Source organism: Rhinopithecus roxellana, chromosome 16, assembly GCF_007565055.1.
Source record: "Rhinopithecus roxellana isolate Shanxi Qingling chromosome 16, ASM756505v1, whole genome shotgun sequence".
Taxonomy (NCBI): domain Eukaryota; kingdom Metazoa; phylum Chordata; class Mammalia; order Primates; family Cercopithecidae; genus Rhinopithecus; species Rhinopithecus roxellana.
Genome location: NC_044564.1, coordinates 16,963,330 through 16,984,550, shown reverse-complemented (window position 1 = coordinate 16,984,550; position 21,221 = coordinate 16,963,330). Strand labels below are relative to the sequence as shown.

The window sequence follows — 21,221 nt, the reverse complement described above, 5'->3', positions numbered from 1 at the left end:
CCTTACTCCAGTGGGCGGGGGAGGTGGGCAACATGGATCAAAACGAATCCAGGCCAAGCTGGAGGCCTGGGAAGCCTGTGCGCTGAACCTCAAACGTCTGGAGTCCTTTGCCTTCTGAATCTTTTGACCAAGAGAGGCTGATAACATGCAACCGCGCACTAGGGCTCTGGCAGCAGCCAGACTTGGGTTTAGTTCTATTGTTTACCAGCTGCGTGACATTGAGTAAAAGGCTTAACCTCTTCGGTCCCAAATGCCTCCTTATTAACATGGGGACAACAACAGAACCCATCTCCCAGAACTGATGCCAAGCATTTGGCCACAGTTGCTGCTAGGTGAGGGACAGTCCTGTTTCATACACAACAGAATGTTGATAATCATTTATTGATCACTTTCAGAGCCAAACAGTTTGTGTGCCTGTATCTCATTGAAACACTACCATTTCTCTGGATAGCAGATACTATTACCATATTATAAGTTATATAGACATTTAGCACTAATGGCACAGAGTAGGTGCTCACCAAAAACTGTTAGCGAGGGCAGTTTTGTCACATAAAACAAAAAAGGAGCATGGGAAAGGCGCTTTGCAAGGTGTAAGGTTCCGCACAAGTTTTTGCTGTAATTGTTACGTCGCCCTTTGTGGTCATAATCCTTTATTTATTCTTTCTGAGTTACTACGATGGTACCCTAGTTACCGTGGCCATGGAAACGCGGCCCGCCGTCCCGGATTGGACGGTTCGCGGGTTCCCCCTGGAGGCCACCTTCTGGTCCTGCTGCGGAATGACGGGCCTGCCTTGGAGACTGGGAGAGGGGTGTCGGGAGTTGTAGGCGATGGGCGTGGCTGCTGCGGAGCGGTGCACTCCGGGAGTTGCAGTTCCCGGGCGAGGCAGTTGGCTGCTCCACACCGAGCTCGGGCCTCACCCGGATGGCGGCGGTGACGCGCAGCTGCCGGCCCTGGGGCTCGCTCCTCGGGCTGCTCGGGCTGGTCTCGGCCGCGGCCGCTGCCTGGGACCTGGCTTCCCTGCGCTGCAACTTGGGCGCCTTTTGCGAATGCGACTTCCGGCCCGACTTGCCGGGTGAGGCGCCAGGGAGCCCGGAGCGAGGGGCGGGCGGACGCGGGCGGACGCTGGCGTGCTGGGAGCCCGGCTGGCCCCGGCCAGAGCAGCTGAGGACTCAAAGGGTGGGACCGGGGGGCGGGGCCGACAGACTTGCGAGGGTGGAGGGTACTCGTTGAGGTCCAGGAGGCCCTGCCAACCTGGAGAGAGACCTCAGCCAGCAGAGCCCTTTGGGGGAGATCTTGGACCTCCCCGGAATGGCCTGGCCGTCAAGGGAAAAGAGCGCCTTGGGGATGGCCGGGGCTGGGGCTGACCTCGTTGACAGCTCGCGTTTAGGGCTGAGTGCAATCTTGATGACCGCCTGGTGGGGGCGCTGCCGAGCTGAATCAGGCCCGAAGGTGGCTCTTTTCCGCCACAGACCCCAAGGTCCCCGTGCCATGTGCATAGACAGCTTGGACAAACGTAAGGACATAGGAGTCCAGACATGACGTTCCCCTTGAACCTCTGCCTTGGTGGGATGTGTCCTCACCATCCTCCTGTGGCCCTAGGTCTGGAGTGTGACCTGGCTCAGCACCTGGCTGGCCAGCATCTGGCCAAGGCGCTGGTGGTGAAGGCGCTGAAGTCCTTTGTGCGCGACCCTGCCCCCACCAAGCCGCTGGTCCTCTCCCTGCACGGCTGGACCGGCACCGGCAAATCCTATGTCAGCTCCCTGCTGGCGCACTACCTCTTCCAGGGCGGCCTCCGCAGCCCCCGCGTGCACCACTTTTCTCCCGTCATCCACTTCCCCCACCCCAGCCACATCGAGCGCTACAAGGTAGGCTGGATGCGTCCTTGACCACTGTTCTCCTCACCATGGGGTGCCACCCTAGGGTTCTCCTCACCATGGGGTGCCACCCTAGGGAGTAAGTCCTGAGCCCAGACAGGGGAGTCACCTGCTCCAGGCCACACAGCTGGCTGCAGCCTCAGCCCTCAGGACCCATCCTGCACAGAACTTGGGAAGGTGCCATTCTACCTGGCAGGGAGTACTTTGATTCCTTGGGACAGTAAGGAACCTGGTAGTACCTACCTGCCAGGGTTGTTGTGAGGGACATGAGATTATATCATTGCAGATATTATTTATGGAGCACCTATGTTTATCAGATAATCTGCACTGTTGTCTTGCTGGAAATCCCCCCAATTCGTGGCTCAGAGTAAGCATCGGGAAATACTGGCTCTTACTATTACTGCTGTTGATTGCAAGGTACCCTCCAGGCTGATCAGTTTCAGCTGTCAACACTGCTGTGTAGTTTCAAGGAGCAGGAAGGAGCCTTCCTCTTTTATAGAAAGCAGCAGGTGTTGTGCAAGGAGCCCTGAACAGGGAAGTGGGAGGCTTGGGTTTGAGTCCCTGTTCTGCTGCTGACCGGCTGTGTGACTTTGGGCGAGTCTCTGCCCCTCTCTGGGATACAGTTTCACCATCAGTCTCACTAAGAGGTTGGTGCCCTCTGGGAGACCACATCTCTCTAGAAAGGAGATTAGTTTTTGGTTTGGGAAGAGGTCTGGGGTTGGGGGAGTTTCTCCAGCCCCCCCGGAACTCCTGTCTCTCCCCTACAGAAGGATCTTAAGAGCTGGGTCCAAGGGAACCTCACTGCCTGCGGCCGCTCCCTCTTCCTCTTCGATGAGATGGACAAGATGCCCCCAGGCCTAATGGAAGTCCTGCGGCCTTTCCTGGGCTCCTCCTGGGTTGTATACGGGACCAACTATCGCAAAGCCATCTTCATCTTCATCAGGTGGGGCCCGGCTTTGCAGGGGGCACGGTGGGGGGCCACTTCGCAGAGGTTCAGCTCTGCAGCCTTGGCCTGTGCTCCCAGCAGAATCCACTTCCCTGTGGGCTTAGCTGGGCTTCCCCAGTGCCCCCCACCCTCTCAGAGATGACACTGTCATTCCGCCTTGTTGATTCCCTTTGGACACTCTCAGCCCAGTCTGGGCTCAGTCTTTTTGATCACCACTTCCTTGTGGAAGCCCTGCCAGGTCGAGAAGTTTTTTTGTGGTGAGGAGGACACAGGCCTGGGGAAAACAGGAACAGAGTTCTTGTCCTTTAGTCCCAGCTCTCAGAATCCTTGCTGTGTTTCCTCAGGCAGCATGGCTCCGCCTCTCTGAGCCTCTGTCTCTGCTTCTGAACAGCGGAGCCAATAATGATGCCCCGATATCTTCCTGGAAGTTTAGTGAGGGAAAGTCAGTTGAGGGACACAAAAGCGTTTTGTAAACTGTAAAGTATATGGCATGTGTAGGTGAATTGCAGGGGCCATAGATATGGACACCATGGAGGGGGAAGTGAAGCGTTCTCAGTGGGGTTGGCTCCTCCCTGCACTGGGCTGTGCTCCTGTCAGGTGGCAGCGGGGAAGCGAGGGTCCAATCCTGCCCTGCGCTAGTCCTCATCTGAGTCTCAGCCTGGGTCCCCCATGGTTTTAGCAACACGGGTGGCGAGCAGATCAACCAGGTGGCACTGGAGGCGTGGCGCAGCCGCCGGGACCGCGAGGAGATCCTCCTGCAGGAGCTGGAGCCAGTCATCTCCCGCGCAGTGCTGGATAACCCACACCGTGAGTCTGGCTCAGCAGCCCCCTCCCGGGCAGCTTCACCCCACACCCAGGGGCCAGGCTTTCCCGGGGTCTCATGCTTTGCCCACTGACCTGCTAGTTCTGAGCCCGGCTTTGGCACTCCCAGCTCTGTGACCTTGGGTCAGCCTTACAGGCCCTGAGTCCTACACCCAGAAGGCGGCTGAGGGGACTGAGGCCAGCATCTTTCCTCCTGCCCCTGGAGGATGGGGGCTGGCTTCTCCCTTCTTGTGAAGCACAAGGCCCCCTCCCCACCTGCCCTTCCTGCAGATGGCTTCTCACACTCAGGCATCATGGAAGAGCGCCTCCTAGACGCAGTGGTGCCCTTCCTCCCACTGCAGCGGCACCATGTCCGGCACTGCGTGCTCAATGAGCTGGCCCAGCTGGGCCTGGAGCCGAGGGATGAGGTTGTCCAGGCTGTGCTGGACAGCACCACCTTCTTCCCTGAGGACGAGCAGCTCTTCTCCTCCAATGGCTGCAAGACCGTGGCCTCCCGAATCTCCTTATTTCTCTGACTCCCCGGGTGGTATCCTTGGCCCTCTAATGGCCAGGCCATGCAGGAAAGGCCTGGGGCCTCTGTCACAGGAACCCAGCACACCAAGTGAGATGAAGGGAGTGGTGGCTGGGCCACGGGACAGATGGCTGGGAAAGGGCCCTGGCCTCTAATCTGGCTCAAGAGCATCTTGGCCCTGGCCACCTTCCCCAGGGAAACCCCTGGTCACCCCAGAACCTCACTGAGCCTTGACCTCCCCCTGCAGCCTGAGCCTTCTTACTGTGAATTATAACTCAGGGACTGTGGCTCGTGGCGGCGCTCCCTCCTCAGTCTGCCACCCTTGCCCCTTGCCCCTTGCCTCCTTGGTCGGGCACCACGCCCCCTCCCCTCCACCCCACACCCTGTGTCCATTTCATCAAGCCAGGTGGAGCCTTCTCAGTTTCCATAAATGGAGGGACTCAAGCTGCCACTTTGGGCCTGGTTTTAGAAGTTTTTAATTTTGTAAAAGAAGAGAACAAGTATAATAAACTCAGCTATGGGACCAGAGGACTGTTTGTTAAGACTTTTAATTGCTCTGGAAGGAGGCAGCTGGCTCAGTGCCAGTGTTGGGGGGTGAGTAGAACTGCTCCCCTCCCCAGCAAGAAGTGAGGGGCTAGATGGTCCCTTCAGAGAGCTTCATAGTAGGTGAGGTCCTGACCAACCTCCGTTTTGCTGAGACTCGGGCTGGGTCCCCAGGTGGACTCAGCCTTGCTGGAAGTTGAGTTCATGCCCCGGCTCTTGCCCTGGGCAGCCTCAGCCTTGCTGGTTCTCTGGCCCTGGCCTTGAACATCCTCAGTCTTGCTGAGGCTCCAGTTTGAGTCATAGAAAGCCTCAGTCTTGGTGGAACTTCGGAGCAGTCCCCTGCTTCGGCCCTGGGTGGCATCAACCTTGCTGGGTCTCCAGCTCCGGCCACAAACAGCCTTGATCTTTCTGGGCCTCTGCCTTGGGCTCCGGGTGGTCTTGGTCTTGCTGGGCTCCTGCCTTGGGCCCTGGGTGGTCTCGATCTCGCTGGAGCTCTGCCTCTTGCCCTGAGTGGCCTCGGTCTTGCTGGAGCGCCGCCCTTGGCCCTGGGTGGCCTTGGTCTTGCTGGAGTTCCTCCTGTGTACGGTGGCCGTGGTCTTGCTGAAGGTCTGCCTCTGGCTCTGGGTGGCCTGGGTCTTGCTAAGGCTCTGCCTCTGGCCCTGGATGTCCTTGATTTTTCTGGAACCGTGGCTCAATGCCTCCCTGTTGTTCCCAGAGTCTGAGGATTGCGTCTTCAGCAGTGACGAGTCAGAGAATGTCATGGCGGTGGCTGAGGTGCTCCTGTATTCCTGGCAGATAGCCGACGTCTCAGTCTCTGAGGTGCATGTGGTCCTGACTGGGAAGGGTGTGCCAAGAGCACCCATCAGGCCTGCCGCACCTGCCCTGGAAAAGGGGCTTCCCAATTTCACACTGGCCTGTGGCCCTGAGGCTTCGCATTACCTGCAGATCACCCCCGCCCAGCCCCCCAGCGCCCCAGATCCCGAGGGGTGGGGCTGTGACATGGGGGGAGATGCCTAAGAGCCCCCTTCTCCCAGTCCCAGGCCTCTGCTCTGTGGCTGCCCCTGCCCTCTGCTCCTGTTGCAGCAGACAGCCCCAGCAGGGCCCCTGCATCCCTCTGCCTGGCACCCTCCTGCCCTTCCATCCTTGTCCCCACTAAAAGGCGCTAAATGCACCCACAGCCGCAGCTTCCCCTGCACTGTGTCTGCCCTGTCTCCTGGCTGTCGGGTCACCTGGGAGCCTTCTTCCTGTTGGAGCTTAGAGCTCATGTCCCAGGGCAAGGACTATGCCAGTCATCCCTGTGCCCAGTGTTGAGCACAGGCCTGGCCCAGGGCACTCGGTGGGTTTGCTGGATGCACGAAATGAAGAAGGAGCCTGGGCCCTGCCACTCCCCTCCCCACAGAGGACTGCGCACACCCACCCTGGGGTCTCTGAGGAGCAGCCTCCCCGTTCTTCATTTCTGTCTCCTCCAGGCTGGGGCCCCACGGAACTGGGGCTAAAAGCCCCCTGGCCATGCACAAGGTTTGTGGGTTTTTTTCTGGGACAGGGCTGGGAGGGGATGAGAGCAGAGTAGCAGCTACCATGAAGTGCCTGGAGCAAGCCTCGGCCTCTCTGCCCATGTTGGGCACTGCCCGCTGAGTCCTCGGCAGGCCCAGCAAGAGTGTTACTCCCGCTCTAGAGCCACTCGCCCCAGGCCACCCAGCTGTCAGCAGCAGAGCTAAACTCACACCTAGGCCAGCGGTCTTCGACTCCTGACCTTTGACCACCCTGCTGCCTTAGTTTCCTGAGGCCTGGCGGGAGCCCCAGGGACTTACAGCTCATGCTGGAAGCTAAAGAGGTCTGGTCGAGGTAGCTGTCAGACAGGGATGCCACCTTGCTAGGTGTGAGCTTTGGTTTCTTCTCCTATGGCAAGAAACAGGCTTTGTAGTTCAGATGGTAGGAGGCCCACGCAGCTGCGCCTCTAGAAGGCCAGCAGCCCTGGGCCGCTCGGTGGTCATTCTCCTGAGCTCAGAGGTCCTTGAAGGTGCCAGGTTAGGGTGGGGTGGGGACACACAGAGGCTAAGCCTGGCAGGAACGGGGCGGCCAGGCTGGACAGGCATATGGTGCCATGAGGACAGTTGTGTTGAAGGGGCTGCCTAGCACCTTGGCTTTTTCAACTGCAAAATGAAAATGAGTTCAGGCGTGGGACAGGCTTCTGTACATTATAAAGGGCTGTGCCCTGGGGAATGCTTATGGAGGACTTGAGGAGCTTCTCTAGGCTTTACCCCCTTCCATTCTCCCAATACAAGTGGGGACGGAGGGATGGAGAGAGCTGCTAATGACCATTTCACCGACCAGGAAACTAAGGCTCAGAGCCCATAAGCAACCTGCCCAGGGCCACTCAGCCAAGAAGCAGAGAGGCCGAGTTTGAATCCAGGTCTGCTGGCCACCACAGCCAGACCCTACCTAGGCTGCAGGTCTCTGCCCACGTTCACAACTGCAGACAGCGAGGTGCACCATAGTGCTCCAGGCGCCAGCTGGGAGTTGTGCTCTGGGTTCCATCCACTTCAGCCCAACATCTCCCTGGGGGAGGGAGCCTCTGATTTCGGGGGCACACAGAGGGAAGGTGTGTACTCTAATATTCATTCTAACATGAGCTAGAAAACTGAAGAGCTGCTGGGCGCGGTGGCTCACGCCTGTAATCCCAGCACTTTGGGAGGCCGAGGCGGGTGGATCATGAGGTCAGGAGATCAAGACCATCTGGCTAATGCTGTGCAACCCTGTCTCTACTAAAAATACAAAAAATTAGCTGGGTGTGGTGGCGGGTGCCTGTAGTCCCAGCTACTTGGGAGGCCTGGGCAGGAGAATGGTGTGAACCTGGGAGGTGGAGCTTGCAGTGAGCCAAGATCGCACCACTGCACTCCAGCCTGTGAGACAGAGTGAAACTCCGTCTCCAAAAAAAAAAAAAAAGAGAGAAAACTGAAGAGCTAGCATTTTCTTTCCTCTTTTCTTTTTTTCTTTTTTTTTTTTTTTTGAGACGGAGTCTCGCTCTGTCACCCAAGCTGGAGTGCACTGGCCAGATCTCAGCTCACTGCAAGCTCCGCCTCCCGGGTTCACGCCATTCTCCTGCCTCAGCCTCCCGAGTAGCTGGGACTACAGGTGCCCGCCACCTCGCCCGGCTAGTTTTTTTTTTTTTTTTGTATTTTTTAGTAGAGACGGGGTTTCACCGTGTTAGCCAGGATGGTCTCAATCTCCTGACCTTGTGATCCGCCCGCCTCGGCCTCCCAAAGTGCTGGGATTACAGGCTTGAGCCACCGCGCCCGGCCACTTTCCTCTTTTCTTTTCTTCTTTAGACAGGGTCTTGCTCTCTCACCTAGGCTGGAATGCAGTACTATGATTACGGCTCACCGCAGCCTCAAGTGACTCAGGGGCTCAAGGGATCCTCTTGCCTCAGCCTTCCAAGTAGCTGGGACTATAGGCACACATCACCATGCCTGGCTAATTTTTGTATTTTTTTGTAGAGACAGGGTTTTGCCATGTTGCCCAGGCTAGTCTTGAACTCCTGGGCTCAAGTGATCTGCTCATCTTGGCCGCCCAAAGTGCTGGGATTACAGGCATGAGCCACCGCGCCCGGCCACATTTTCTATTGATGGCAAGGGATGCTGGTATGCCTATACTTCAATTGTGTAAAGTTTCCTTTGAACATTAGTGTACTTGATGTCTACCAGCAGTAGAACAGAGAAACACAGGACGGAATATTCTGCAGCACCAGTGACAGGGAGCAGGCTGCTGCTACCTGCTGCAGCGTGAGTGACGCTCATCATGCTGTCCAATCATGTGAAGGAAAGACAAAAGCTCACGTTTGGCGTTAGGAATCAGGACAGCCTTGTAGGTAGGGTGGGCTATGGGAGGGGCCTCGAAGGGGGCCCCAGTGGGCTTCTGGGAGCTGGGAAAGTGTTCTTTCTCGATCTGGATAATGATATCATGGGTGTCATGCAGTTGTGAAAATTCATCAAACTGGCACTTATGATTTGTGCACTTTCCTATATTTATGTTACATTCAATAAGAGGTTTTCAGAAACAAATTTAAGAATTAAGAAAATTCCGGGGGCCGGGCGCAGTGGCTCATGCCTGTAATCCCAGCACTTTGGAAGACCCAGGCGTGCAGATCGCTTAAGTCCGATAAAAATACTAAAAATACAAAAAACTAGCCAGGTGTGGTGGCATGCACCTGTAATCCCAGCTACCTGGGAGGCTAAGGCATGAGAATTGCTTGAACCCAGGAGGCGGAGGTTGCAGTGAGCCGAGATCATGCCACTCTACTCCAGCCTGGGTGACACAGCAAGACTCTGTCTCAAAAACAAAAAATTCTGGCACAAGTGGCAAGTGGCTAGTGCATACAGTAGAATTCGTGACAGTGACCATGAGCAGGGGTGTGACTCCTCTCTGTGAGGGCCCACATCCCCACACACCCTCCCTCAGGAGCACCCCTTGCTTGTACCATCCCCATCTCATAGCAAGATGTCCCCAGCCCATCACACAACTGAGGGAGTGCAGAGCCAGGCCTGGAAGCCAGACTCCACTGGCCTGCATCCTCCAGCCCTGGACTGGGGTACGCTCTGCCCCAGACCCCAAGGGCTTCGGGCCCTGGCGTGTGCTCCACTTACCTCTTTTTTCTCCTTCTCCTTCTCTTCCTCCTCCTTGGGGGCCTCAGCCTCTCCCTCTGAGCTTCCTGGTTCTACCTGCGGAATCTCAGGGGTGGCCTGCAGCTTCTCGGAGGTCTCAATCAAAGGCTCCCCCTGCTTCCATGAGCGCTGCAGGGCCAAGGCCTTCTGGTGCTCCAACTCCCACTGCTTAAGCATCCTGCCAAACAATGCCCCCCGGGCATTGTCGGTCTCCCTGGCCCATGCTGATCTCTCCAAGGACTAGACAATGGCCCTGGCATGCAGCTGGAGCCAGAGGTGCCTAGAGCTGCAGCCATTCCCCAGCCCTGGCCTGTGCCCCCTGCTCCAGGGCTTACCCCACAATGCCTTGTGGGCCGCCGGCCTGCAGGCTGCCCTCCACCATCCGTTCCAGCTGCAGCCTGGCCAGGTGGGCTATCTGGGTGCTAAGCACCTCCTCCACAGACATGCCCGGGAAGAGGTTGGTCATCAGCAGGGACAGCTGCCATGAAAGGGGGTGACCAGAGCCAGGTGAGGGGCCAGAGCAGCGGGCACACAGCATGATGCTGCCCTGATCCCACACAGCCAGATTTGGCCCTTCCCAAGACTGAAGAAGGAAGTGTTTTGCAGTGTTTTTTGTTTGCTTGTTTGTTTTGTTTTGTTTTTTGAGACAGAGTCTCACTCTATCACCCAGGCTGAAGTGCTGTGGCACAATCTTGGCTCACTGCTACCTCTGCCTCCCTGCAACTTCTGCCTCCCGGGTTGAAGCGATTCTCATGACTCAGCCTCCTGAGTAGCTGTAATTACAAACGTGCACCACCACGCCTGGCTAATTTTTGTATTTTTAGTAGAGATGGGGTTTCACCATGGTGGCTGGGTGGGTCTCAAACTCTTGACCTCAGGTGATCCACCTGCCTTGGGCTCCCAAAGTGCTGGGATTACAGGTGTGAGCCACCATGCCTGGCCTTATGATTGTTATCAAACCAGATTTCTTTAGGGGCCGAGGAGTATCTTTATGCACCAGGCATGACTCCGGAGCCTACACTCCTGACGTGGCAGGAACCTACCTTTGGTTGCTTGGGGTTGAGGAGCAGGACAGTGGCCACATCCTGGCGTGCCCCAAAAATGTTCTGCAGCAGCTGCCGGCTCTTGGCCCGGTACAGGTAGTACTGGGCCTTCTGGGGGTTATGCCGGATGGCCGTGGAGAAGTGGTCCTCTGCCTTCTGGAACTGCCTGCAGGACACAGTGGATTCCAAGCTGCCATGAGCTCGGCCATCTGTGGGGAAAAGGGTGGCTTCTGGGCCCCACTGAGGAGTTAGACGGAAACCAGGCTGGGTCTGCTCCCCCTACCATGTCCCTCTCCTCTCTCTCCACCAGTGACGTCCCTGATGGAGCCAACACTTAGATGCCAGTGTGAAACTCCACCATCAACGAATATTTTTATGATCTTGGGGTAGGGAAGGCCTTTCTGAGAATGGCATAAACCCATCAGCTAAAATGAAAATATTAATTTGCCCATGATTAAGTTCCAAGTTATTGAGTAGTAAAAATATCACAAAGAAAACCAGCATAGGGAGGGCACGGTGGCTCACGCCTGTAATCCCAGCACTTTGGGAGGCAGATCGCCTAAGGTGGGGAGTTTGAGACCAGCCTGGCCAGTATGGTGAAACCCCATCTCTACTAAAAATACAAAAATTAGCTGGGTGTGGTGGCAGGCGTCTGTAATCCGAGCTACTTGGGAAGCTGAGGCAGGAGAATTGCTTGAACCCAGGAGGTTGAGGTTGCAGTGAGCTGAGATTGTGCAATTGCACTCCAGCCTGGGCGACAGAGCGAGACTCCGTTTAAAAAAAGAAAAAGGAAGCAGGCCGGCGCGGTGGCTCAAGCCTGTAATCCCAGCACTTTGGGAGGCCGAGACGGGCGGATCACGAGGTCAGGAGATCAAGACCATCCTGGCTAACACGGTGAAACCCCGTCTCTACTAAAAATACAAAAAACTAGCCGGGCGAGGTGGCGGGCGCCTGTAGTCCCAGCTACTCCGGAGGCTGAGGCAGGAGAATGGCGTAAATCGGGGAGACGGAGCTTGCAGTGAGCTGAGATCCGGCCACTGCACTCCAGCTCGGGCGACAGAGCAAGACTCCGTCTCAAAAAAAAAAAAAAAAAGGAAGCATAACTGGGAGAGGAGTTTTTTTTGGAGGGGGCGGGGGGGGGACACCCAGCTAATTTTTTTGTATTTTTAATAGAGATGGGGTTTCACCATATTGGCCAGATTGGTCTCAAACTCCCGACCTCGGGCAATCCACCTGCCTCGGCCTCGGCCTCACAAAATGTGGGGATTACAGGGGAGAACGACCGCGCCCATGCCCGGGGGGGAGAGAAGCAACTTGATTGACCCAGGGATCCTAGCAGTTGGCTTCCTGCCCGCCCCGCCCTCGGGGCCTGCCCCGCCCACCGTGGGGGCTGGAGCCCACGCACCTGCGCTTCTGCTCGCAGAAGCCCATCTTCTCCTGCAGCAGGCCCATGCGCGTGTTGGCGCCCTCGTCCTGCGGGCTCAGCGCCAGCGCCTGCTGGTAGTCCGCCTCGGCAAAGGCCAGGTTGCCCAGCTGGAAGAAGCAATCTAGGGTCCGGAGGCGGGGGTGAGTGGACCCCCAACTCCCAGTGCCTGGGAGCCCCAGCCCAGTCGGCTCCAGCCCCGGGGCCAGGGCCTGAAACTGGTGGCTGATAACCCCCATAGGCGGTCACGGTCCCCGTCCCCTCTAGTTTTCTGGGCGTCTGGGCACTGTTCCCCAGCTGCCTGTTTGAGCATTTTAAGGAGTCTGGAACCAGTTTGTCTAAGGTAACATTTCCCAGAGTGTGTTCCTGGGATACTGAGACTATTACATTTTCTCTTCCCTCGCTTCCTTCCTCTCTCCCTTCCTCCTTCCCCCGCAGGGGCCTCAAGTGCCCAGTGGGGGCCTTAAAGATGGCGAGGCTCCCCGCATCCCCTCCCCAACGCCCCGGTCGCTGCGCACCGCCTCGGTTGATGTAGAGCCCTTTCTCCTGCTGCTCATCCCGGAGGGCCTTGTTCAGCAGCAGCACGCCCTCCTGGTAGGCGCCCTGCCTGTAGCAGTGCACGGCAAAGTCGTTGTAGGTAAGCAACAGCTGGCGCTGCGCCTGCCGCACCATGTCCTCCTGATCCTCGGTCACCATGTCCAGCACCTTCAGGAAGTCCTCCACTGCCCCATCAAACTCCTGGAGCCGTCGGTACATGGTGCCCCTGTGGGGGACGGCGTGGCAGACGGCAGGAGGGACATGAGGGCCAGTGCACCCCCACCGACTGGTGAGTGGCCAGACCTCCTGACCCATGGAGGCAGTGGCGATCCCCACCTCATTTGTCCCGTGGGGCCAGCTCTGGACTGCTACTCAGAAAACCCACTAGGCACTGATCATTTTATTTTTTGCAAAAATACCCTCCCTCTTTCGTTTTGGGAGCCAGGTGTATGCCAGTCTCTACATTAAAACATTTTGTACAAGAAACAGGTGTTTTACCACCACTGTTTGGATAGGTTAATTGGCCCGAAATCATAGTGGCCTCTCATGTCACTGAATCACTTGTGGGATACTGAGCCCAGCCCTTTGGCATAGCAAGAGGTTGACTGGGTGGACAACCCCCCGGAGTCACTCCTGCCAGGGCAGTGGTGCTCCCTCCTGAAATGCAGCAAGATGTGGTAAGTTCCTGGGGACCAGACTCAAGCCTAATTCTCATCCACTGAGCTGGGCTCAGCGCCCAATGTGAACTGCTTAGCAGGCTGGGGCTCTAGGATTCCTGGGGTAACTGGGACATTTGTTGCCATCCCTCTTCCAGCTGTAAGAGACCACCTCTGTAATGCCTTAACCCAGTAGGAAGTAGGGTAAGACTGTTAGAGGCTAGCTGGGGAAACTGAGGCCTAGAGAAGGTCAGGGACTCTCCTTAAACCACACAGAAAGTCTGTGGCTGGGCAGGGCCTGGGACCCAAGGCCAGCACCTTCCCATGCAGTACCGGAAGAGGAAGAGACTGGGGTCCAGAGGGTTGTTCTCGATGGCACAGTTGATGCGCTGCAGTGCGTGCTGCAGCCTGCCCTGCACGGCCAGGATCGCTGCGTCTTGGCGCGCCTGCTGGGCCTGGGCCACCATCTTCTGGAGCAGCATCCTGGCCTGCGGATGCTTGGGATTCAACAGCAAGGCACCGTGCAGATCCCGGTAGCAGAGGTGGGGCTGCAGGAGGCCAGGGGTGGCATCAGGGGCACAGGTCAACTGAGCCATGGGACCTGGAGGCCTTTCTTCAGCAGGGTGGCATCACACCATGCCTCCTCCATGCCCCCCACATCCCTCCATGTTCCACCCTTTCTTTTTTTTTTTTTTTTTTTGAGATGGAGTCTCACTCTGTCACCCAGGCTGGAGTGCAATTGGCGTGGTCTTGGCTCACTGCAACCTCTGCCTCCCAGGTTCAACAGATTCTCCCGCCTCAGCCTCCCGAGTAGCTGGGACTACAGGTGCATGCCACTACACCTGGCTAATTTTTTTTTTTTTTTTTCAGTAGAGATGGGGTTTCACTACGTTGGCCAGGCTGGTCTCGAACTCCTGACCTTAGGTGATCCGCCCACCTTGGCCTCCCAAAGTGCCGGGATTACAGGGTTGAGCCACCATGCCCAGCCCCTTTCTGCCTCTTGAAGGACACAAGGAGCATCGTGGGGAAATGCCATCCCAGGCCCCATGCCAGCTGGCCCTTTCCAGATGTGACCTCAGGTGAGCCAGGTCCACCCCAGTGGTTTCTGCAGATGCTGCCTCCTTGTCAGGCCTCTGTGAAGCCCACTCAAGGTGCGGGGAGCATGTGACCTCCTGACTGTGACAGTTGTGTCCTCCCTCCCCTCCCCTGCACTCCCTCTTCCCCTCCCTGACCTTTGAGCCCAAGACCACTCTGCCCAAGCCCAGATTCTGGTCTGGGTACAGCGGAAACCTCCCCCAGCAAGTCCCTTCCACTGGGAGGAGGGGTGGGCGAGGAAGGCGCAGCTCAGCCCAGCAACAGACAGTTCAACAATACCCCGTTCCCTGCGGGGTGACTGGCTGGCGGGCGAACGGGGTGTAGTGGACAGCAGGCATGGGTGGATGGAGGCAGGGAAATGGCAGGAGCTAGGGGCAGGGCTTTGGAGTAGGCAGCCTTGGGCTCCAGGCAGTGCCACTGGGAACAGGCTGTGTGACCTTGGGCAAGTCACCTGGGGGTGGCTCTTCCTCTGTGAAAAGAGGACAGTGTGTCTCTCTAGTCCAAAGGGTTGCTGCGAGCCTCACAGTTAAACAGGGGCAAAGTGCTGAGAACACGCCTACACATGGGAGGGGCTAAAATCACAAGAGTCACCAATAATTATCAATTACTAGTTCTCAGCTAGGCGCGGTGGCTCACACCTATAATCCCAGCACTTGGGGAGGCTGAGGCAGGGGGGGATCACCTGGCGAAACCCTGTCTTTCCTAAAAATACAGAAATTAGCTGGGCAGGCGCCTGTAATTCCAGTTACTCAGGAGGCTGAGGCATGAGAATCGCTTGAACCTCCCGGCAGAGGTTGCGGTGAGCTGAGATCTCATCACTGCACTCCAGCCTGGGTGACAGAGTGAGACTGTCTCAAAAAAAACAAAACAAAAACAAAACAAATTACTAGTCTCATGCCACTGAATCACTTGTGGGATGCTGCAGCCCAGCCCCAAGGCACAGGGAGGAGTTGCCAGGGTGGACTGCACTCCCTGGAGTTGCTCCTGCCAGGGCGGCGGCGCTCCCTCCTACAATGCAGGCTGGCATTTCAGCCGCCCCCAGGATGTCCCCACCTGGAGAATGAGATGAACCTACCCCACCCCGCCCACCTGCTCCTCCCCATCCTAGTTTCCCATCTCCCCATCCACCCAGGCCAAGCCAGAACCCTTCTGGATCCTTCCATTTCCTTCAAGCCAACCCCCAAGCCAGACTCCAGCCCTGCCTTTTTTTTTTTTTTTTTTTTTTTGAGACGGAGTCTCACCCTGTCGCCCAGGCTGGAGTGCAGTGGCCGGATCTCAGCTCACTGAAAGCTCCGCCTCCCGGGTTCACGCCATTCTCCTGCCTCAGTCTCCCGAGTAGCTGGGACTACAGGCGCCCACCACCTCGCCCGGCTAGTTTTTTTTTTTTGTATTTTTTAGTTTCACCGTGTTAGCCAGGATGGTCTCGATCTCCTGACCTCGTGATCCACCCGTCTCGTCCTCCCAAAGTGCTGGGATTACAGGCTTGAGCCACCGCGCCCGGCCCAGCCCTGCCTTCTGAAGGGCTGTGGGACTTGCCCCTCCTTGCTGCCCTCATGACCACCTTTCCCTCAACCTCACCCCACTCTGCAGTGGCGCCCAGCCTCCTTCTCAGGCTCCTGCCTCCAGGCCTCCCTTCGACCCACACTCCTTGTGGATACCGGAATGATCTTCCTAAAGCTCCCTGCCCTGGGGACACCTGATAGAGGTTCCCGCTGCCTCCGGGGAGATTTCTCATCCCTGCCCTCTTCTCCTTGGTGCCCAGCACCCCCTCCACCTCCTCCCTTATGACCTCAAGTTTCTCTTGCTCCCAAGTTGTTCCTTGTACTGTCTGTCCCTGTGCCCAGCCCAGGTTGTGCAGGTGGTCAGGGGTAGGGGTGATTCATTGAGGCAAACAGGAAAAAAGAAAGGAAGTGGGAGGAAGAGGAGAAGGAAGGAGAGGAGAAAAGGAAGAAGGGGGAAGGGAGGAAGGGGGAAGGGAGGAAGGGAGGAGGGGGAAAGGGAGGAAGGCAGAAGGGAGGAAGGGGGAAGGAAGGGAGGAGGGAGGAGGGAGAAAGGGAGGAGGGAGGAATGGAGGAGGGAAAAAGGGAGGAAGGGGGAAGGGAGGAGGGAGGAAGGGAGGAGGGAGGAAGGGAGGAGGGAGGAAGGGGAAGGGAGGAGGGAGGAGGGAAGAAGAGGAAGGGAGAAGGGCTAACTCATGTTAGGTGCCCTGGGTGCCCCCGTGTGTGGCTTCACAGGATTGTGGCTAAATCCTTCGCAGTGTACTCATCTGCCCAGGGATACCTCCCCCAGGCTGTGAGCTCCCTCCAGACAGGGATGACATGAGTCTCTCATCTTTTGCAACCCTTGGGGTACAGCACAGGCCTGGCACAGAGCCAGGGCTGAGCAACAATGGAACAAGGACCTGAACTGGTAGATGAGTGGTCCAGGCCAGTGCGGGCCTCTTCCCAGGGAGGACAGTGACCACTGCACTGTGGGATGGGGCTTCTGGGCTAGCTGACAGCCTTGTCTCCTCCTGTACTCTTGGGGCACACTGATGACCCCCAGGTTGGGAGGCACGCCCCTGCCCGCCTCCTCCACTGTACCTTCTGGAGAAAGTTGTGGAGTCTGGCCCGGAGGATGTAGACGTCGGCATTGGTGGTGTCCTGCTTCAGCTCCTCGGTGACGAGTGAGAGGCAGGCTGGATGCCGCCTGAGGGCCAGGAGACAGGCCATGCTGAGGGCAGAGGGAACAGAGTGCTCTGTTTCCTGGGTGGGGCATCAGGAAGCCGCTGCTGGGAGAAGGGTCCAGCAAGGGCACTCACCATCGGTAACGGAAGCACGCTTTCTCAGGCTGGAGCTCAGCAGCATGTGAGAAGACATTCAGGGCATCCAGGAAGGCACACTGCTCAAAAAGGCATTGCCCCTGGGGACACAGGGGACAGTCAATTCTGCTTGCCACCCCAGCCCAGCTGCACCCCCTAGTTGTCAGCCGAAAGCCCTGAGGCAGGAGGGAGAGATACAAGAGACAAGGATAGAGCCTTTTAGATCTGGAAGAGACTTGAAGAGGCAGAGACACAGAGACAGAGATGGAGAGAGATACAGATCTGGGGAAAGACAGCAAGAGTCAGTGAGAGATACACACTTGGCAAGAGACAGGAATACAGAGATTCAGGAACAAAGAGAAATGGAGAAAACTCAGATGGCTGGGCCAGACACGGTGGTTCACGCCTGTTATCCCATCCCAGCCCTCTGGGAGGCTGAGGCAGGTGGATCACTTGAGGCCAGGAGTTTGAGGCCAGCCTGGCCAACATGGTGAAACCCTGTCTCTACTAAAAATACAAAAATCAGCTAGGCATGTTAGTGCATGCCTATAATCCCAGCTACTCAGGAGGCTGAGGCATGAGAATTGCTTGGACCCGGGAAGCAGAGGTTGCAGTGAGCTGAGATCATGCCACAGCCCTCCAGCCTGGGCGACTCAAAACAAACAAACAAACAAACAGACAAAAAACAGAATCTCAGATGGCAGAAGAGACCAACAGAACTAACATGAACATGCTGTAGCCTGGACCTGGGCCCTGGGTGCTGAGCCCTGTGCTAAGAACTTGAACTGGTTTTCTCACTGGCACTAGCATGCTTCTCTTATGGATAAAGGAACTGAGGCTCAGAGAGGTGGAGTGACTTGCACAAGGGCACACAGGAAGTGGCCATGCAGGACATGGGCCCGCAACAGACAGATTCAGCACATGGTCTGAGGGCCCCAAATGTTTCGTTTTAAGAACAGATTTTTTTTTTTTTTTTTTTTTTGAGACAGTGTCCTGTTCTGTCACCCAGGCTGGAGTACAGTGGTATGATCTCGGCTCACCCCAACCTCTGCCTTCTGGTTTCAAGAGATTCTTCTGCCTCAGCCTCCCAAGTAGCTGGGATTACAGGCGTATGCTATGCCTAGCTAATTTTTGTATTTTTAGTAGAGACGGGGTTTCACCATGTTGGCCAGGCTGGTCTCAAACTCTTGATCTCATGATCCGCCCTACTCGCCCTCCCAAACCGGCCAAGAACTGAATATATTTTGACATAAACGACATCAAGCCCAGGCGCACTGGCTCACACCTGTAATCCCAGCACTTTGGGAAGCTGAGGCGGGCAGATCTCTTGAGGTCAGGAGTTGGAGACCAGCCTGGCCAACATGGTGAAAACCCATCTCTATTAAAAGTACAACAATTAGCCAGGTGTGGTGATGCACATCTGTAATCCTAGCTACTCAGGAGGCTGAGGCACGAGAATCATTTGAACAAGGGAGGTGGAGGTTGTGAGCTGAGATCGCACCACGGCGCTCTAGCCTCAGAAACAGAGCAAGACTCCGTCTCAAAAAAAAAAAAAAAAAAAAAAAAGACAACAAGGTTATCAAAATGGAAAAAAGCAAGACTTTGTTGGTGTTTTATAGTTTCATATTGTTTTTCCTTTGAAATACACTTGGGGGTCACTGTGAGCTTTTTTGTGCTTAGAGCCTCTGGACTCTAGATCTGTGCCATCCCATCCAAGACAATAGCCACTGCTTTGTGTGGCTATACACATTTAAATTAATTAAAATAAAAATAAGAAGCCGGGCATAGTGGCTCACTTTTGTAATCCTAGCACTTTAGGAGGCCGAGGCGGGCAGATTGCCTGAGCCCAGGAGTTCGAGACCAGCCTGGGCAACAAAGTGAAACCCCGTCTCTACTAAAATACAAAAAATTAGACAGGCATGGTGGCATGTGCCTGTAGTCCCAGCTATTCAGGAGGCTGAGGCAGGAGAATTGCTTGAACCCGGGAGGCAGAGGTTGCAGTGAACCGAGATCACGCCACTGTACTCCAGCCTGGGCGACAGAGCAAGACTCCGTCTCAAAAACAATAATAATAATAAAATATAAATAAGATATAAAATTCAGTTCTTTAGTCACACTTGCCACATGTCAAGGGCTCAACAGTTCCACGTGGCTGGTGGGTAGCATATTGGACACTGTCATTATGGCAGAAAGCCCAAATGGACAGTGCTGCCAAACTTGACTCAACACTGGCAGTAAACCAGCCTTGAAGGTGAGAGGGGCAGCAGGTGGGGACCCAGACACAGGGACAAGGAGGAATCCAAGGAGACGGGCCCAGGAGCCAGGAGAGCCCCTGGAGGGAAAGCCAGTGGTGTGAGGTGCGTGCCCTGCATGGGCCCGGGCAGCCCCAGGCACCTGTAGGTACAGCACAAAGGTGAGGCGCTCCAGGTGCTTGCAGTTGTCCTGCTGTAAGGAGTAGGCCCTCCGCAGGTTCTGGGCAGCCGAGGAGAAGTCACAGAGCTGGAGGTAGGCCTCGGCCCGCAAGGCGTAGAAGTCCACCTAAGGATGAGGGGACCCAGGCTGCTGGATCCTCCCCACAATCTGTCCCTGGAGGGTAGGGGAAAGTCTCCGCCCCCCCCTCCCGAGGGTTGACACCCAATTCCCATCAGGGACTTGGTGGTCGTGAGAGGAGGGATCTGGCAGGTGCAACAGGGAGGGAGGAAGCATGTTCCAGCAACTGCCTGTGCCCACCCAGGTCTGCCTCTCACCAGCTGTGGGTCCAGGTGGAGCGCGCGGGAGAAGAACAGCACAGCTGTCTCCCAGTCTGCCTGCTCCAAGCACTGCTGGCCTCTGGAGTAGCTGTGGAGAAAGTGGGGACAGGCAGAGGGGTGGCCCCGACTGTGGACCAGCCCAGGGCATACGGCTGGGGCGGGGGTTGTGGGAGGCAAGGGAGCTGGATGGAGAGGCAGGAGTAGACAGAAGCCCAGGGAGAGCAGGCTGGAGTCCAGCCAGGCCATCAGCCTCGTTTCCACTGAGGTGGAAGAGCCCCATTAGACAGTTGAGTTCACTGAGGCCTGAAGAGAGTAAGTGGCTCAAAGCTGCACGGTATGTGAATGGCTGTGTCGGGCAGGAATCTGGGAACCCAAAGCAAGGTAGTCACTCACTACTCCCTGACTTTGAGGGGCACTGTTAACCCCGTGACCTTTGGCTTTACATCACAGATGCTTTGGAACACCTGGCTGGTTCCAAAGATGTGCTGCAGGATCCCTTTGGGGGCTGGAATCACCCACGGCTTTGGGATGTCCTGTAAGGGGCCCTGGTCAACCTTCAGGGCATCCTAGAACCGAAGGACAGCAAGCTGCGGCAGGCCCCCGAGATGACCCCCACCCACTGACACACTCACCAGCATTCTGCAGGGAGGGAGGAGAGGCAGAAAGGAGGCCTGAAGGAGGCACTCCCACTCGGGGGTCCGGTGGCGCTCCCAGTCCCATTCCCCTTAGGGCCGCGCCAACCTGTCCCTCTCCAGTCCTGCCCTTCTCCCTCTCCTATGGTCAAGGTCAGGGATCAGGGTCCTCACGCTTACAACACCATCTGCTCTCACCCCCCCCCCCCCCCCCCCCCGGCCTTCCCAGCTCCCACTTCCGGCTACTGACACCCCAAGCTCTGATGTCTCCAGCTCAGGCCCGGTCCCAAGTCTCAGGCTTTGGGGGTCCTACAGCCCCTTGGGTACCCTTCAGGACCCTCACTCCAGCAGGCCACACTGGGCACCTCACCTGACTTCTGCCCCAGGCTCTCCCATCTTGGTGAGGTCACCTTCCCCACCATCTACCCAAGCCAGAAACCTCTGTCCAAGCAGCCGCCGAGCCTTACAAGGATCTCTCACATCCCTGGTTCTTGGCATGGTGGCCAGGGCCTTCCCTGAGTCGGAGTGCTGCCCCTGCCCCTCCCCCTCCCGGCCTTCACCCTTTCCTGTGAACCCAGCCTCGGTCTCTCTGCCTGGCCCTCTGCCTTTGCGTTAGTCTTCTCCCCAGTCCGCACCTCGTCCGAATCTGTCATGAGGCCCCTTCCAAGAGGACCCCGAGGCCTCTGCCAACTACCTCGCGGCCCGGGCCCTGACGTTGCTAGGCACCATCACCAGGACGCCCACAGGCCCCGCCCCTCTGGCCACGCCACCGGGAACCAAGCTTTTTGAGCCGGAGGGAGGTAGAAAACTTTTATTAGCTGGGGAGGTTGAGGTCTACATCGGGGAAAGGACTTGCCAGATTTTCGCCGCGAGGCAGGGCCATAGCCGGGAGCATAACAAGGCTTCCGTCTCCCAACCGAAGGTCAA

General features: G+C 56.8%; 2 protein-coding genes across 4 annotated transcripts; one reads left to right on the top strand and one right to left on the bottom strand.

Annotated features, from left to right (window-relative positions):
- The first annotated feature begins 28 nt into the window (after positions 1–28).
- On the top strand, positions 29–4,682 carry TOR2A (torsin family 2 member A). 3 transcript variants are annotated; one of them, XM_010367834.2, is made up of 6 exons: positions 29–1,073; positions 1,601–1,866; positions 2,162–2,242; positions 2,643–2,818; positions 3,501–3,628; positions 3,914–4,682. In XM_010367834.2, the coding sequence occupies exons 1-6, from the start codon at positions 923–925 to the stop codon at positions 4,156–4,158; spliced, it is 1,047 nt and encodes a 348-aa protein (XP_010366136.1). In that variant the 5' UTR covers positions 29–922; the 3' UTR covers positions 4,159–4,682. The 3 variants fall into 3 exon arrangements, with proteins under 3 accessions (XP_010366136.1, XP_010366138.1, XP_030775009.1); XM_010367836.2 differs by lacking the exon at positions 2,162–2,242 and having other exon boundaries at positions 36–1,073; XM_030919149.1 differs by lacking the exons at positions 29–1,073; positions 1,601–1,866; positions 2,162–2,242 and adding an exon at positions 2,289–2,522.
- Positions 4,613–21,097, bottom strand: TTC16 (tetratricopeptide repeat domain 16). Its single transcript, XM_010367837.2, has 14 exons — positions 20,930–21,097; positions 20,056–20,228; positions 19,660–19,750; positions 19,307–19,450; positions 16,913–17,013; positions 16,695–16,824; positions 13,351–13,565; positions 12,343–12,587; positions 11,807–11,948; positions 10,402–10,567; positions 9,694–9,836; positions 9,341–9,536; positions 6,509–6,596; positions 4,613–5,532 (listed from the first exon to the last, which is right to left on the bottom strand). The coding sequence occupies exons 1-14, from the start codon at positions 20,945–20,947 to the stop codon at positions 4,802–4,804; spliced, it is 2,583 nt and encodes an 860-aa protein (XP_010366139.2). The 5' UTR covers positions 20,948–21,097; the 3' UTR covers positions 4,613–4,801.
- Between the last annotated feature and the right edge of the window lie 124 nt (positions 21,098–21,221).